The sequence below is a fragment of the Brassica napus genome, chromosome C8, assembly GCF_020379485.1.
Source record: "Brassica napus cultivar Da-Ae chromosome C8, Da-Ae, whole genome shotgun sequence".
In the NCBI taxonomy this organism is placed as follows: domain Eukaryota; kingdom Viridiplantae; phylum Streptophyta; class Magnoliopsida; order Brassicales; family Brassicaceae; genus Brassica; species Brassica napus.
In genome coordinates, this window is record NC_063451.1 from 45,363,321 (window position 1) to 45,377,361 (window position 14,041).

Below are 14,041 nucleotides of genomic sequence, written 5' to 3' on the forward strand. Positions count from 1 at the left end.
GGTAGAAGACCGTTGAGAAGAAGATTGCAATTTGGACTTCTCCAAACTGGGCTGTGATTCTTGTCTGAACTGGTAAATGGGCTTCGCTGAAACTGAGCTTGAGCCACTTGTGATGATACCACATACCCAACAGTACCTGCATACCCAACAGTACCTGCAACCAGGGCTGTGAGATGTGACTCTAACCTAGTAATAGTTCTGACCCCAACAATTTCAATCGTGCTAGTAATAGTTCTGACCCCAACAATTTCAATCGTGCTAAATATGACCAATAATTGATTTTCTTTGATGGGACAAGAAGCAGAAGTATTAATTCAATGAATCAGATCAAAAGTCTGGACTCAGGATTCATTTATACAAAGGGTGACCCGTTTCTTAAGTGAATCCATCTTTATTTTGACTTCTTCATGCGTGTACAACAGAGTCACACTAGTTTTAAATCATCTACTTACAAAATATTACTCATATCCATAAGAACTCACAAACAGCACAGGCTCTTGCTCTATATCACTTTAAGCTCTCTCAGCCATTCGGTGTGGAGCGGACAAGGATCAGGTTTCCCTTCTGCATTCGCTTTCTCTGAGAGCGAATAAAACCAACCATTCCTCCATTTAAACTGCAGTAATCAACAAAAACTAGATGAGATATATACTGGTGCACACATATCCAACGAGAGAGCATACATACTTCTTTAACAGCGGTCGGGAAATGAGCAACAGCTCGAGAATAAGCGCACAGTCTCTCCACCATATCCTCTTCAAAGGTCAGTCCTTTCTCTGCAGATGCAGCAGCTGCAAGTTCTTGGATCAGTCTTGACACCTGGATGCAATATGTTAAATCAGAACCAAACCCTGATTTTTGAATGCTTAAAACGAAACCAAGGAGTAGAAAGCTTCCGTACTTCATCTCTGTACTCGTTCTCCACCGTGCCCACACTTGCTCCTGGGTGACGAGCTCCAACAAGCATAAAGGCGCAAATCCAAATGAGTTTCTCCAACATCTGCTTCTGAAACGATTCTTTGTCAAGAACCTAAACCAAAGAGAACACCATTTAGATGATCATGTTTATACATTGTAGAAGAAGACAAGAAGGTTTTGCTTCATGTAACCTTGCAAGAGAGGCCACCAGATTGCAACCTTGCAGCTACAGCAGAAGCCCATTTTCCATAAGCAGCAGTTAAACCTTCAGGGTTAGTGTCAGTCTTTCCATCAACGGGAGGCTCACCAAGCTTTGACACAGCGAAATAAGCCAACACTTGGTCTGTATCAACCAAACCTTTGCTCTCAAACCAAGGCTCCATCATTCCATTTTGGAAGAACACCAAATCTGATTAATTAAACACACATAACAGTTTAGTACTTAGTTTTGGAGTTTTCACATATTTTTAGAAATTTTTTTATAATACCGAGATAACCTTATTTTAGTACATAATTTACACAAAAAATTATTATATATAATAATTCGCTTAATTAATATGAACAAAATAGATAAACTAGCTATAAAATTACATTAAAAACAGAAAAACTAATATATATATATTTTTTTGGTAATCAAATATTTTATGAAACAAATAAAAATTTCAGAACTATTATTTTCTTGGGAACGGAAAGAGTAAATAACAAAGTCATGAAGCTGAGAGTAAAGTTTAAACCTTTCCATCTAGACTGAGGAGTAGCTTCAAGAACAGCATCAAGATCATCATTCCTCGTACAAACGAAAATGGGTCCTTCGAAATCAACAGGAACTGGTTCTCCTCTCTTCACCAACAAGTCATCGCCACTACCCATCTCCTGCAACGCTCTTCCGACTCTCCCGTCGCCTACGATCACAGCAGGAGCCACCTTTTTAGCGGTGGAAGCAGAGGAGGCCATAGCCACTGGCACGACGAGTTTAAGAGATTCAGAGCGACGGGGGAGAGAGAGGCGAGTGGGAATGGAGGAGGAGAGAGCAAACAGAGTGGTGCTGGCGTTAGCCATTGGCGATGATAATGAGCTTTTCTGACAAATGTTGTCGGCCTCTCTCTCCCATGGTTTACGTAAAGAGCGATGGTTTATTAGCCACTCGATGTTTTGATAGCTTATCTCGGCTTTGGATGACTCACGGATCCAAAACGGCATGACGTTCAGTTTGATAAAAGAGCAAACAGTAAGTAGTTGAGAGATGATGCGTAAACCGGTTGAACCGGTCCAAATCCGCATCAACAAAATGTGACAAAACCGAATTTGTACCAAACCAATCATCACAATCGAATTTTCGAACATAGTTCCTTGCGATTGTATCTCTTTATAGGTCCAGCAAGTAAGCAAACTACCAGTTGATTGGCTTGAGAAAAAGGAAAAAGTTCAAAACCTATCCTCAAGGATACCACACTACAACAAAGTAAGTCTCAAGTTATACAGAGCCCTATCATTTGCATTTAACCACATAATATCGTTTGAATTTAATCTCTCAAGTCTGCCATCATTCACTTAAAGAATTTTGCAATTCCGAAACACATGCTTGATTCTATATGGAAAATAGTGTAACTTCTGTTCTAGCTAACAAAAACATTGCCCTATTGTTACTTCTCAATCTAGCAATCAAGTCAGAAACAAAACGAGACACATCCTGCATGTCCAGACACCATCAGTCTCTTCTAGGCTACCTTCAAATGCTTGTCTTTCCTGAAGAAAAACATCGCACACAAGGAGACAATTTGTCCAACAATGTAGCCTCCTATAGCTCCATAACACACACATATAGGCCACTCCTGTTTAGATGAGCAACAATAGAACGATTAATTCTCCACCATCATAAACCAAGAACAGCTCTATTGGATGTATATCGGGAAAAAAAGAACTAGTACCTGCCATGGCCTTTCCCAGTCGAGCGGCATGGGCCAAGCTCCAAACCATCCTCCAATAATTGTTCCATAAGCTGGAATAAAGATCATATATTCTACATTTCCACTTGGTCTATACGAGACAAAAAAAATAACACGAATTAGGAACAGAAATTAATGTGAAGAATGTAAAAAGGGTAAAATATATAAGTTACTTCATCGAAGCGAATAGACGATGCCAATCTGTCCATGATGCACCAAAAACTGCAGTGGCTGGTACAAACTATGAAATTCAAAATTATTAGAGACAATCAAAGGTTTGTTCCAAACTGCAGACATCTATATACATATGCGCAGTATCAACATCATTGCTTCTTTTAAAGTCATAGGAAATGCAGCAGCAGCAGCAGCAGCAGAGAGGCAGCTTACCGTGAAAACAGACATCAGAAAGGACCAGTGAACTGTTCTTGGTAGATATCTGCATGTGATGAGAGGCGAATGATCATGTCAGCATTAGCTCTATATCTAGAAGGGTGATCACAATCAAAGGAGTCTAATTTGTAACCGAAAAAGGAAACAAGATGGTGGTGAAAACATACTGCATTCCAATAGGTGCACCCAAAGAAATTGCTCCCAAAGCATTCAGAAAAGCCCCTGTTAATAAAAACAAAAAAAACAAAGCCTTGAAGAACTCACAAGTCACAGTTAAGGGATGATGCTGAAAACAGCAGATTCCGATCCTTCTTAGATTTGACTAACAAGAAAAGCTAACACATATTGCCAGAGTTTGATTGCTTATGTTCATGTATTATTGCAAAAGAATAAAGAAGTACTAACTATAATAAGTTTCAAAGAAGAAAAAAAATACTAACCACAAATAAGTCCTAATATGCTTCGTCCATAGGCTCTAAAACACTGGAAAGCAATTAGGAAACCATTAAGAGAGAGTAACTTAAGCACAAGAAACCCAAACGCATTGGTGCCTTTTCTTCTCAATGCAAAAGGAAACATACTTCTTCAGCTTCTGTAATTTCAAAGTGAAACATTATAATAAAAGAAACCATCTTTCAGTAGAAATGAAGTATACTCACCGAACATTTCTCTGGGGCTTTCCGGAGAAAGCTGTAGATGATTACCACAACCGGAAACTCAATACTCTGAGAATTAACATCAACAACAAGGCTACATTAACTTTAAAAAATCAATTTGAAAACATGTGAAGTGGAGTACAGTACCCAGAGGAGAAAGAGAGTGAGAGATGGATCGGAGACGAGATCGACGGAGAATTTGTTTCGAGCCACCCAGAATCCAACGGCCAGAAACAATCCAGTAATCAAATAAACAAAAAACGCCCCCAGAGCTGATATCGAAAGGTCGTTAGATACACCAACGGAGGTATCTAACTTCTTCTTAGCTTCCTTCATGGCTTTCGCTTCTCTCTTCTTCGGGATCAGGACGAGTGAAGAGGAAGACGTAGAAAACTGTTTGGGCCTCTTGATTTACATATGTGCTTTAATGTAAAACTAATGGGCCTCTTGGGCCTACATAGCCTGATAAATATATCTGAAACATTTTTTTTTTTTTTTTTTTCTAAATTGTAAATATCATTAGTTAAAATGAGCAGTTTGTCTCTACAATGGAAAGACTTTTACATACATCCTTCTTGGCAAAAATTAAATAAAAAACAAGAAAGGGAGTAGTTATAGGCGGTTGAGAAGAGTCGTTCATCTGATCCAAAGCGCCATGAGGTTGTTGAAGTTGCGTTTGTTGCGCCGAGCGGTGGTCGTGTTCCTCACATCTCTGTCCAATAATTTGAATGTTTCGGCTGAAGAGAGATGGGTATTGTTATGGAGAAAATTATTCCTCTGTCTCCATACGTGGTATACAAGAACGTGGGTGACTAGTCTTCGCAGGGTAGATGGCGCTGATGGCGATTGGACTCTACACCAAGAGAGCAGCTCAGCCCAAGATATGAACGGTGGCTGTCGAGGGGAGAGCCTTGCGAAGACTGCAGCCCAAAGGTACACAGCAAACCTGCAGTTCAAAAGGAGATGGTCCCCGGCTTCATCTGCGGAGTTGCATAGACTGCATGTAGTGGTGATGTTCAGACCCCAAGAAGCCAGGCGAGTTTTTGTCGGGAGCCTGTTGAGTGTAGTGAGCCACATATTAAAAGCTTGCTTGGGAACAGCACCTTTGAACCAGACTGTTGGTGCCCATGCTTTAGTTGATTCTCGAGGCCTGATCGCCTCCCAAGTTTGAGAGGAGGAGTACCCATTGCAGATCGAACCATTTACTTTCCAGTTGTAGGAGTCGTTTGTGTCTGTGCTCCTCGGGGGAGAGACAGATGTGAGGGCAATGTGAAGTTGGAGAGCCTTTTCTGATCTAGCGTGAGGGAGATCCCAAGATGTTACATTAGACACATCAGCAACCTTTGCGTTCAAGGGAATTCCGAGTTCGCTGGGGCCACCTTCTCCAAACAGTTCTACCAGCGGACCAGTTGGTAGCCATGAGTCAAACCAGAAACTGAGTACGCGGCCATTACCTAGATTTCCATGGATAAAGCGTGAAGCTATAAGGGCGGAGATTAAGGAGCGTTTTCCAGGTCCAAGAATGGGTGTTAGATTGGGCTATAGTCCAGAAGTTCCTTTGGCTAAGATGGTGACGTTTATGCCATGCTGCCCATAGTGAGTCCGAGTTCGAGAAAAGAAGCCAGATGAAACGAAGGCACAGCACTTTATTCCAAATGGCGTAGTTTCTCAGCCCCAAACCCCCTTCAGCTTTAGGTAAACAAACCACATTCCAGTTTACCTTAGCCCCTTTCGCTAATTCGATTTGTCCAGACCACAAGAACCTTGAGCAGAGGCGTTCAATCTTCTTAACACAACCTTTGGGGAGCATGAATGTTGAGCACCAAAAGTTGACTGAACCAGAGATTACAGTGGATATGAGAAGCAATCTGCCTGCATATGACAATGTTTTAGTCGCCCATCTTCTGAATTTTCTGACAATACTATCCAGCAGCGGTTCATATTCTGATATTCTCAGTTTACGATGCATAAGAGGTAAACCGAGATATCTGATAGGTAGTGAACCAATGGGAAATCCAAAGGCTGCAATTGCGGTGGATTTGACTTGGTTCAGACCAGCGTGAAACAACTCCGTTTTGTGTCTGTTCATATACAGACCGGACCAACTTGCAAAGTCGTCTAGCGTTTCAGTAATTCCATGGAGTGAGTTGCTTGTTCCATCAAAAAATATCATCACATCGTCCGCAAACATTAAGTGTGAGATATTGAGCTCAGCGGTACCTGGATGATAATTTATAGAGCCGTTCTCAAATCTGGAGGTAAGTAACCGGGTGAAGACCTCCATTGCGAGGACGAACAGGTATGGGGACAGCGGGTCTCCCTGCCGCAGCCCTTTTGAGCTTTTGAAGAACCCTGAGCTGCAACCATTAATCGCTAGCGTGAAAGAAGCTGTGGAGAGGCATTGATTAATCCAATTGATGAACTTCTCCGGAATCCCCAGGGTCTCCAATGCAGCGAGTATGAAATCCCATCTCACTGAGTCAAAGGCTTTATGTAAGTCCACCTTTAGCATTCCTCGAGGACTGATGTTTGATCTGTTGTAGCCCTGAATTATTTCGGTAGCGAGGAGCACATTCTCAGAGAGTAAGCGCCCTGGCATGAAAGCTGATTGAGATGGGGAGATGACCTGATTAAGCACATCACATAGTCTTTTGGCCAGTAGTTTAGCTATTACTTTGTAAACTGTGTTAAGACAGGCTATGGGCCTGAAGTCCACTGCTTAAGTAGTTGGGATCTTGGGAATCAGCACGAGGGTGGTGGCGTTCCACTGCTTAAGTAGCTGACCAGAAGAGAAAAATTCTGCTACTGCCTCACAAACCTCCGCTCCAACAATATTCCAGCAACCTGTGAAGAACTCAGCTGAGTATCCGTCGGGACCACAAGTTTTATTATGCGGGAGAGAGAAGAAAGCTTCCTTGATTTCTACTGCAGAGAAAGGCCTTTCGAGGGCAGAAGCTTGAGTTGATGAGCATCTGAAGGGTAAGAGCAGATCAATGTCGCTCTGCACAAACATTTTCGGTAAGACCTCTCCACCAAGGAGGTTTGAGAAATACTCCACACAAAGATTGTTGATGTCTTCTTGATTTTCCCATTTTACATCTTGATCATCCAAGAGAAAGTGAATGTGATTAGCTGATTTCCTCAAGGACATCATCCAGTGATAGAACGAAGTGCTGCTATCTCCTACTTTCAACCATGTAACTCGGGACCTCTGATATATCTGAAACATTGCGAGTGCGTTTGAGGAAGGAGCAAGTGTGAGCGAGGACCAAAGACAACGAACCTTTGAGGTCAAAGGCATTCCTCCTGCTCCACTTGGAGCTCCTCAAATCAATGTTTCTGCTTTTACATTGATGCGGATTGGGATCTTAAACGTGTCGGATGAGGACAATGATACAGATAAAGAGATGAGGCGTGACGTGGAAGGCAAGTTACAAGGGAACGAGTAAACGAGGGACACGTGTATAGTTCGTTATAACGGTTGTAACGGTAAAAGAGTATATAACTCTGTTACTGCATCACTTTTGGGATTATCGAAATTGTAAGTAAGTTTTCTTCTTGATTCTTGTAACTCTTCTGAGAGATTCTTTGTTCATGAAGTTTTAGATTCTTTCTTCAATCCAGAATCTATACTCTTGAGCTGCAAGCTATTGTTTTTACGAACGGTAGTTTGATCAATAGAAAGAACATACGTTATCTCTATCAGTGGTATCAGAGACCGCTGGCGTGAAGAACAAGATCACGATCACGAATGATAAGGGAAGGTTGAGTAAAGAGGAGATAGAGAAGATGGTGCAAGATGCTGAGAAAGTGTAAGGCGGAGGATGAGCAAGTGAAAGAAGAGAGTGGAGGCCAAGAACTCGCTGGAGAGCTATGCTTACAACATGAGGAACACTGTTAAGGATGAGAAACTTGCGCAGAAGGTGGGATCAAGGGGATAAGAAGAAGATCGAGAAGGCGATTGAATGGATTGAAGGAAACCAGCTTGTGGAAGTTTATGAGTTTTGAGTATAAGTTGAAGGAGCTGGAGGGTGTTTGTAATTAGAGCGGTGGAGAGTGCGCAAAGGAAAGTGGTTATGGACGACATGTGTTCTGGTAGTGGAACCATTGAAAGTAATTTAGTTGTATGCTTCACTCATTTCAGAAAAGTAATAAAACATATTTTCTCAAAAGTTTAATTTGCCATTGACAAGTTTAGTTTCACACTTTTAGCATTTGTTGCATAAATACTATTCTCTTGAGAACAAGTTCATCAAGCTATACAGAAACAAAGCATGTGTGTTAGCATCGGTGAATCTTCTTTTCTTGTTGGATATGTTTTGTCCAGGAAAAGCAATATAAGATCTTTGGTGCGTCACCAAGAAAAGTATCTACAATCCTTCACTAGTTGTCTTGGTCCCACACACACACACACATATATACACACTTTTGGCTTCGGAACAGTCGACCATATCAGCAATGGAGAGAGGATCTATTGCATTGTTCATCATCTTACTCTTTGTCCTCTGCTTCCCCATCTCATCAGATTCCCAGAAGCTCAGTCCATCAATAAGCTTACACGACCAAGAACAAGCCCATGGTGCTTAACCGCTCTATATTTAGCATATATTGTTTTTAATACATTTATTTATGGCCAAAAGTATTTACTCATCTTCTGCCTGTTCCCTTGTATGGCAGAGGTTACAATCGAAGACATAAAACGAGAAGAAGATAAGAGCATCGACATCTTCCGGGTAGGGGTAGGATCTCATGGAGTTACAGGTGGAAAAGGTGGAGGCCGGAAAGCATCTCCAAAACGTAGTGCCGCCATGGAACTCCGGCCAAAGTTGTTCTTCTCCACCACCTCCCTTCTCTTTACCAGTTTCATAATGCTTTCACTAACTTCTGTCAACATGTCGATATGATCATTATGTTGTGCCTAAATCTCTTAACTTGAGAGTTTAACATATGTTGTTTGAGTATTGTAAACTTAGAATTCTACCATATCTTATGTGGAATAAGAAGACAGAACACTGTGCATGGATACTATCTCTCTACAAGTTATGGCCCACGAGAGTGATGCTTTCTTCCGCACAAATAACGATCTCTTTTGCATTGATTGAACGTGGAATTATTGTAACAAATCTACAGACCAACCATGAACAATCTTTTTCCATTCTGCAACTTCCCTCCCACACAACAAAATGAACGGCTAAGAGGAGCTTTGTATACTTGAAATTAGAAGAAACCTCTTCCCAGAAGAAGAAGAAACAAGATCTTTCTAGTCCATCAAAAACGCTCCGCTGCAATACCTGATAAAATTCCAGCACATACTTTTCAGAAAAAATAAAGAACTTGTTTCCGAGGCAGAGTATCTAGTTAGTAAGTGCATATTGTTACCTGTTGCTGAATCTTCCAACAGCGTCTGTAGCATCAAGAAGAGTGTCACTGGCTTTCTCCAAAGCCATGTATAGCTCTTTACCTCTACTCACACGGGCGATCACCCACGCGTTGTTCTTAGCTCTTATACAAATATCCAAGTCCCTCTCCTGCCCTTTGGCACGGCTCTTTTCTAAATCCACTTCTTCTCTGAGCTTGTTTAGCGCAAGCAGAGACTCCTGCGTTTTTTCGAATAGTTAAGGTCGTCTTAATCTCAGCTCTTAACTTATAATGTTGAAGACGTTACCTTTGCAAGTGTTGCTACTTTGCCTGAAGGAGAAGCTCTGGAAACTTCTAGGTCAGTATCAACTACCAAGTAGCGGTAACCCTTAACATGATAAGCATTCTCACCTCCCCACCCCCTTGAGATCTTCTCTTCAATTTTCATAATCCTCAGCGATGCCTGTAAAAGAGATATTGTGTATATATTAGAAAACACCAGAAACGAGTTTAGCCAAGAAAGATCAATGGGCGATGTGCTAACCTGTTCAATAACTTGCTGTTTCACGGCGCTTAAACCACCATGGACAATGTCAGTTTTAGGCAAGAGAAGAAGTGAAGTGAGACTTTTATACTGATAAGCGAGGAGATACACTCTTTCTTGTGTCTGCTGAAGCCAGACTGTAGGATTAGCAGAATCAGGTGAACCACCACTCTCTAAACCCCAAATATCAGTTATAAGAAAACCATCTTTCCCTTTTTTCCACTTATCATTTTGTAGTGGCCTAATAACATGATGCATGGAATCAATTGAACCAATGGGCGCCGAAGTAGATCTAGAAGAGGTTTCAGATGAACCAGTCCCCTTACGTAGATGAGACCAGGAACTGGCGTCAGAGGATAGTAGAGCTTGTGAGGTCAACCTCATTACAGCAAATGTAAACAAGTTGACGGTATCATCAGGCGAGAGAGTTGTTGAAACCAACAGATCTTGAAATAAGATCATAGAGTGGCATCGTAAGTTCGCAGCACATGATTCTAGTACTTGAACAAGAGACTGCACATCCAAAAAAATGCTCGTCAGATACAAAAATAATAAAGTGATTAAAGCTTAATAGATATGGAGAAACAAACCTGAACTTCAAGTGCAGTGTCCCTTGATAAAGTAAGCATTTGAACAGTTCCACGCTCACTCAAAGTAGTTTCACGGAAATTTGGTAGCTGAAGATTCTTCCCAACAAAAAGATCTGCCCGAAAGAGAAAACCTTTGCATAAGCTATTTTACACACGAAGAACCAACTTGAGCATAATGCGGTTTTGCGCAAGAATCAAAAGCAAGGGCATTGGACACAGCAACTTCAAAGCATGTTTACCACAGCAGCAGTCTTCCGAGCGAGACCGCTTTTGAAATGCTGACATTTAGTGACACAAAGTGAAATGAAGCTGGGAAGCAGAACAAAAACTTAAATGTACTAAATTTGGGTGAGAGTTGCTTACTGCTTAAGTAGTCTGTAATGAAGGGATACAACTGTGCTCGAGTAAGCCCTCCTGTTGATTCTTTTTCAAGTAATGCTCTAACTGACCCGTGGAACATCACAAAGAGTGAGTGCACTTCTTTAAGCATTCCCCTAAGTGCTTCAATCCTCCATATTGCTCCTGTATCCTTATTTTTCTCCACAACCTGTCAATGTCTCTAGATCAGATTTTGTTCATTGACTCAAGACTACATTCGACGAATCACTCATTCAAAGATAAAAGAGTGTCTTACCATCACCATCCAGATATCAGGTTCAGGCTCGTAGAAAACATGAGAATGTCTTTCTGCTTCTATAACCTCACAAGCTGCCTCCGGAGAGAAAAGTCTGCATTCATACTCACAAGATTCATACAGACTCATATCAACTAATGCGAAACAAATCAAGAAGAGAGTATGTAGAAGCTGACCTAGTAAAAGTGATAAGACCTTCGCTGAGGCCGGTAACTGATAGCTGCGTAGAGACGTCTAGCTCAGGAGGATGAAAGAAGAGAATCTTGTCAAGCTCCTGACCTTCGGTTTGGCCTCTCCTCAAATCAAAGACGCAAAGTCGAAGGCTTTCATCACCAGAGCTCATTGACGCCATTTACCCCTAGCTTCTACGAGCTCATCAACACTATACCATACAATTCAAAGGTAAGGCACATTGGTGATTCAAACCACTTGACAAACCCCCAAAAGAAGAATCCTAACACGAATTGACTACCTTGAAGATGTTACCAAAGAAGAAAGTCGGAGTAGTGATCAATTGCGATAGTCAAAGCGATGGAAGGGATATTCTGATAAGGAAAGAGTTGACTTTTTGTAAAGAAGATAAATGCGAGAAGGAGATAGAAAGAAGTTGGATAGAGAAAAGATGATTGATTAAAGGTGAGGAGGAAGATTAAGCAGATTCGAGAGACGCTGTCTACTCTCTACAATGGTGTTTCAAGTTTACATAGCAAAAATGAAGAGACAAGAGTCCAACTAAGCCCAAACAACCCCTCTAAGCCCAATTAAGCGTTGTTTTTAGAGATATGCGGTTAAAAAAAAAAGAGTTAGCGGTGAATTTAATTGGAAACTACAGTAAATTAGTTAATAGTCGGTTAGGTTAGCCTTCCGGTTAAAAACTGTCAGAACCAGTCGACCTCGATTGACTTTCCCCCGACCACATTAATTATTTCCCAAGGGTTTAAGAGAGATTGTAAAAATATGCCTCTATTAAGGCCCATTAACTTTAATGGAATTTAATTAACCTTATTGATAAATTAAAAATAATAATTTTCTTTGAATTTTTTTTTTAAATCTACTAAAACATATAATAAAGAAAATATAATAGAATATTATTATAAGGGCAAATCTCCAAAATATCACATTTCTAAGTTTATATCACAAAAATAGCACTCAAAAACTAAAATGACCAAAATAGCATTTTATATTTTGAAAATTTTAATTTTTTTATTTTTCAAAATTTGAAATCTTATCCCCAAAACCTCATTTCTCAACTCTAAACCCTAAATCCTAAACTCTAAACCCTAAACCCTAAACCCTAAACCCTAAACCATAAACTCTAAACCCTAAACTCTAAACTCTACCCTAAACCCTAAACCCTAAATCCTAAACCCCACCCTTTAACTCTAAACCCTAAGTTTGTGACTTTTGATAAAACATTAAGTACTATTTTTGCGACTTTTGATCTTGAGTGCTAGTTTGGTAACAAAAACTTGATTTAGTGCTATTTTTGTTTTTTTCTCTTATTATTATCAACTCGCAAAAAATAAACAAAACGAGAAAATAAATTAGGTAGTAGAAATAGAAGCAACAGTCCTAGGTGATAGCAAAACTTTTTTTAGGTGGTAGCAAAACTAAAAATAGAAGAAGTTTAAAAGGGTAACAATAGAGACACAGTAGCAGTTTAAGAAGGCAACAATTAGGCCCGGGCATAAAATCTGGAATCCGAAATCCGAACCGAACCCGAACCGAAAAATCTGATCCGTTATCCGATCCGAAAGATAAAAATACCCGAATGGATCTTGTAGGGTGGTACAAAAAATATCTGAACCCGAAGTGTTATTAACCGAACCCGAACGGGTAACCCGAAAAATCCGAAATTAATAGTCAATATAAATATTTTGAAACATATATAAGTATTCCAATTATTAAATTCAATATTTGTGGTATATTATATATAATAATAAATATTAAATTCTAATAAGTGCTTTAAGTACACAATTAGTTATAAATAAGTATTTTATAATTTGCTCATTGAAATAAAAAGTCTACTCTCTATAAAGCAATACATATTGTTTACAAATGATGTTTGTAATATGTGATAGATTAATTTTTATTTAATTTAGATGTTTTTCTTTATGTTTTACTTCAAAAATTTTGTTTTTTACTTTGGTTATATCTGAACCGAACCGATATAACCCGAATTCGTACGATATATGATTACTTTATGAGTTTTATGATGCAATACAATTTTGAACCGAACACGAAGTGTTATTATCCAAACCCGACCCATACTAATAAAATTTTAGTATGGGACCTAAAAGCGTAAACTCGAAAATCCGAAAACTCAAAAAACCCGATCCGAATGCCAACGGGTACCCGAACGCCCAGACCCAGGAACAATATACAAGGCACTTTAGCTCAAAGAATAATCTCAACGGTTCAAATATAAACCATAAAATAGCCATCATCACCAATTTGTGTTCATTGTGGATTCTCGTATGTGTAGAATATGTTTCCCCAAGCATAGGTATCAAATCCGGTGATCAACTATGTGATTGCTCGATTTTCTTTTCCATTCAATTATACATTCATTCCATCATGATTATTTAAGTTATGAAATTATTTTATTAATGAGTTTACAATTGACAATTTGTATAGTACTATTTAATATAATGCAAGTTATATCGTGAATTATTAGTTGTTAATATAATAATTTATTATTTTATTATTAAAAACAATAGATTCGTTTCGTAAAAGTATCACAAATTAAGAAATAGTAAAAAGTAATAATATTTTTTTTTAATTTACAATTAATTAAATAAAATAGTTTTATATAAAAATGTATTGATTATTTGAAAGAGCAAATAAAAAATTAACATGTAAATTTACATTAAAATATAAAATGATAGTTTTTGAAACAAAACAAACAGATCTAAAATAATACACTTTGTGAAAAGAAAAAGAGAGGAGTATTTGGTTCTTAATAAATTTTAGTATAGTACGTGTCTGGTTAATTAAAACTTCTT

At 39.3% G+C, this 14,041-nt stretch overlaps 5 protein-coding genes across 8 annotated transcripts; 1 reads left to right on the plus strand and 4 right to left on the minus strand.

Moving 5' to 3' along the window:
• Positions 1-375: 375 nt before the first annotated feature.
• On the minus strand, positions 376-2,133 carry LOC106415782. The gene is made up of 5 exons (XM_048765205.1): positions 1,653-2,133; positions 1,110-1,327; positions 902-1,030; positions 688-819; positions 376-616 (listed from the first exon to the last, which is right to left on the minus strand). The coding sequence occupies exons 1-5, from the start codon at positions 2,116-2,118 to the stop codon at positions 503-505; spliced, it is 1,059 nt and encodes a 352-aa protein (XP_048621162.1). The 5' UTR covers positions 2,119-2,133; the 3' UTR covers positions 376-502.
• Positions 2,134-2,381: 248 nt separating this feature from the next.
• On the minus strand, positions 2,382-4,314 carry LOC106413856 (phosphatidylinositol-glycan biosynthesis class F protein). Of its 3 annotated transcripts, none has more exons than XM_013854595.3 (8): positions 4,058-4,314; positions 3,914-3,979; positions 3,695-3,737; positions 3,422-3,476; positions 3,252-3,300; positions 3,038-3,105; positions 2,847-2,955; positions 2,382-2,750 (listed from the first exon to the last, which is right to left on the minus strand). In XM_013854595.3, exons 1-8 carry the CDS (start codon positions 4,244-4,246, stop codon positions 2,637-2,639), a joined length of 693 nt encoding a protein of 230 aa, XP_013710049.1. In that variant the 5' UTR covers positions 4,247-4,314; the 3' UTR covers positions 2,382-2,636. The 3 variants fall into 3 exon arrangements, with proteins under 3 accessions (XP_013710049.1, XP_022564054.1, XP_048621163.1); XM_022708333.2 differs by having other exon boundaries at positions 3,695-3,846; positions 4,058-4,245; XM_048765206.1 differs by lacking the exon at positions 3,695-3,737 and having other exon boundaries at positions 4,058-4,241.
• A 232-nt stretch (positions 4,315-4,546) lies between these two features.
• Positions 4,547-7,211, minus strand: LOC106413574. Its single transcript, XM_013854325.2, has 3 exons — positions 6,729-7,211; positions 5,631-6,536; positions 4,547-5,449 (listed from the first exon to the last, which is right to left on the minus strand). Exons 1-3 carry the CDS (start codon positions 7,209-7,211, stop codon positions 4,547-4,549), a joined length of 2,292 nt encoding a protein of 763 aa, XP_013709779.2.
• A 1,120-nt stretch (positions 7,212-8,331) lies between these two features.
• On the plus strand, positions 8,332-8,935 carry BNAC08G38550D. The gene is made up of 2 exons (XM_013856969.3): positions 8,332-8,489; positions 8,588-8,935. Exons 1-2 carry the CDS (start codon positions 8,369-8,371, stop codon positions 8,812-8,814), a joined length of 348 nt encoding a protein of 115 aa, XP_013712423.1. The 5' UTR covers positions 8,332-8,368; the 3' UTR covers positions 8,815-8,935.
• A 37-nt stretch (positions 8,936-8,972) lies between these two features.
• On the minus strand, positions 8,973-11,728 carry LOC106416133 (vacuolar fusion protein CCZ1 homolog A-like). Of its 2 annotated transcripts, XM_022708499.2 has the most exons (10): positions 11,509-11,728; positions 11,213-11,418; positions 11,037-11,130; positions 10,766-10,949; positions 10,642-10,680; positions 10,403-10,515; positions 9,813-10,325; positions 9,576-9,731; positions 9,290-9,507; positions 8,973-9,201 (listed from the first exon to the last, which is right to left on the minus strand). In XM_022708499.2, exons 2-10 carry the CDS (start codon positions 11,386-11,388, stop codon positions 9,171-9,173), a joined length of 1,524 nt encoding a protein of 507 aa, XP_022564220.2. In that variant the 5' UTR covers positions 11,389-11,418; positions 11,509-11,728; the 3' UTR covers positions 8,973-9,170. The 2 variants fall into 2 exon arrangements, with proteins under 2 accessions (XP_022564220.2, XP_048621164.1); XM_048765207.1 differs by lacking the exon at positions 10,642-10,680.
• Positions 11,729-14,041: the final 2,313 nt, after the last annotated feature.

Bases quoted from the DNA above. Each gene is read 5' to 3' on its own strand.
- LOC106415782 (XM_048765205.1), bottom strand. From the start codon at position 2,118: ATGCCGTTTTGGATCCGTGAGTCATCCAAAGCCGAGATAAGCTATCAA. The intron at 1,031-1,109 runs GTTACATGAAGC...TCTTTGGTTTAG, and splicing joins CTGGTGGCCTCTCTTGCAAG to GTTCTTGACAAAGAATCGTT. The intron at 820-901 runs GTACGGAAGCTT...TATTGCATCCAG, and splicing joins AGAACGAGTACAGAGATGAA to GTGTCAAGACTGATCCAAGA.
- LOC106413856 (XM_013854595.3), bottom strand. From the start codon at position 4,246: ATGAAGGAAGCTAAGAAGAAGTTAGATACCTCCGTTGGTGTATCTAAC. The intron at 3,980-4,057 runs GTACTGTACTCC...GTTAATTCTCAG, and splicing joins TCACTCTCTTTCTCCTCTGG to AGTATTGAGTTTCCGGTTGT. The intron at 3,106-3,251 runs GTAAGCTGCCTC...TGAATTTCATAG, and splicing joins TTCTGATGTCTGTTTTCACG to TTTGTACCAGCCACTGCAGT.
- LOC106413574 (XM_013854325.2), bottom strand. From the start codon at position 7,211: ATGCCTTTGACCTCAAAGGTTCGTTGTCTTTGGTCCTCGCTCACACTT. The intron at 6,537-6,728 runs GTTTGTGAGGCA...GTGCTTAATCAG, and splicing joins GGAATATTGTTGGAGCGGAG to GTCATCTCCCCATCTCAATC. The intron at 5,450-5,630 runs GTAAACTGGAAT...TCTGGACTATAG, and splicing joins AATTAGCGAAAGGGGCTAAG to CCCAATCTAACACCCATTCT.
- BNAC08G38550D (XM_013856969.3), top strand. From the start codon at position 8,369: ATGGAGAGAGGATCTATTGCATTGTTCATCATCTTACTCTTTGTCCTC. The intron at 8,490-8,587 runs GTGCTTAACCGC...CTTGTATGGCAG, and splicing joins CGACCAAGAACAAGCCCATG to AGGTTACAATCGAAGACATA.
- LOC106416133 (XM_022708499.2), bottom strand. From the start codon at position 11,388: ATGGCGTCAATGAGCTCTGGTGATGAAAGCCTTCGACTTTGCGTCTTT. The intron at 10,326-10,402 runs GTTTGTTTCTCC...TTGGATGTGCAG, and splicing joins ACACTGCACTTGAAGTTCAG to TCTCTTGTTCAAGTACTAGA. The intron at 9,732-9,812 runs GTTAGCACATCG...TCTCTTTTACAG, and splicing joins AACAGCAAGTTATTGAACAG to GCATCGCTGAGGATTATGAA.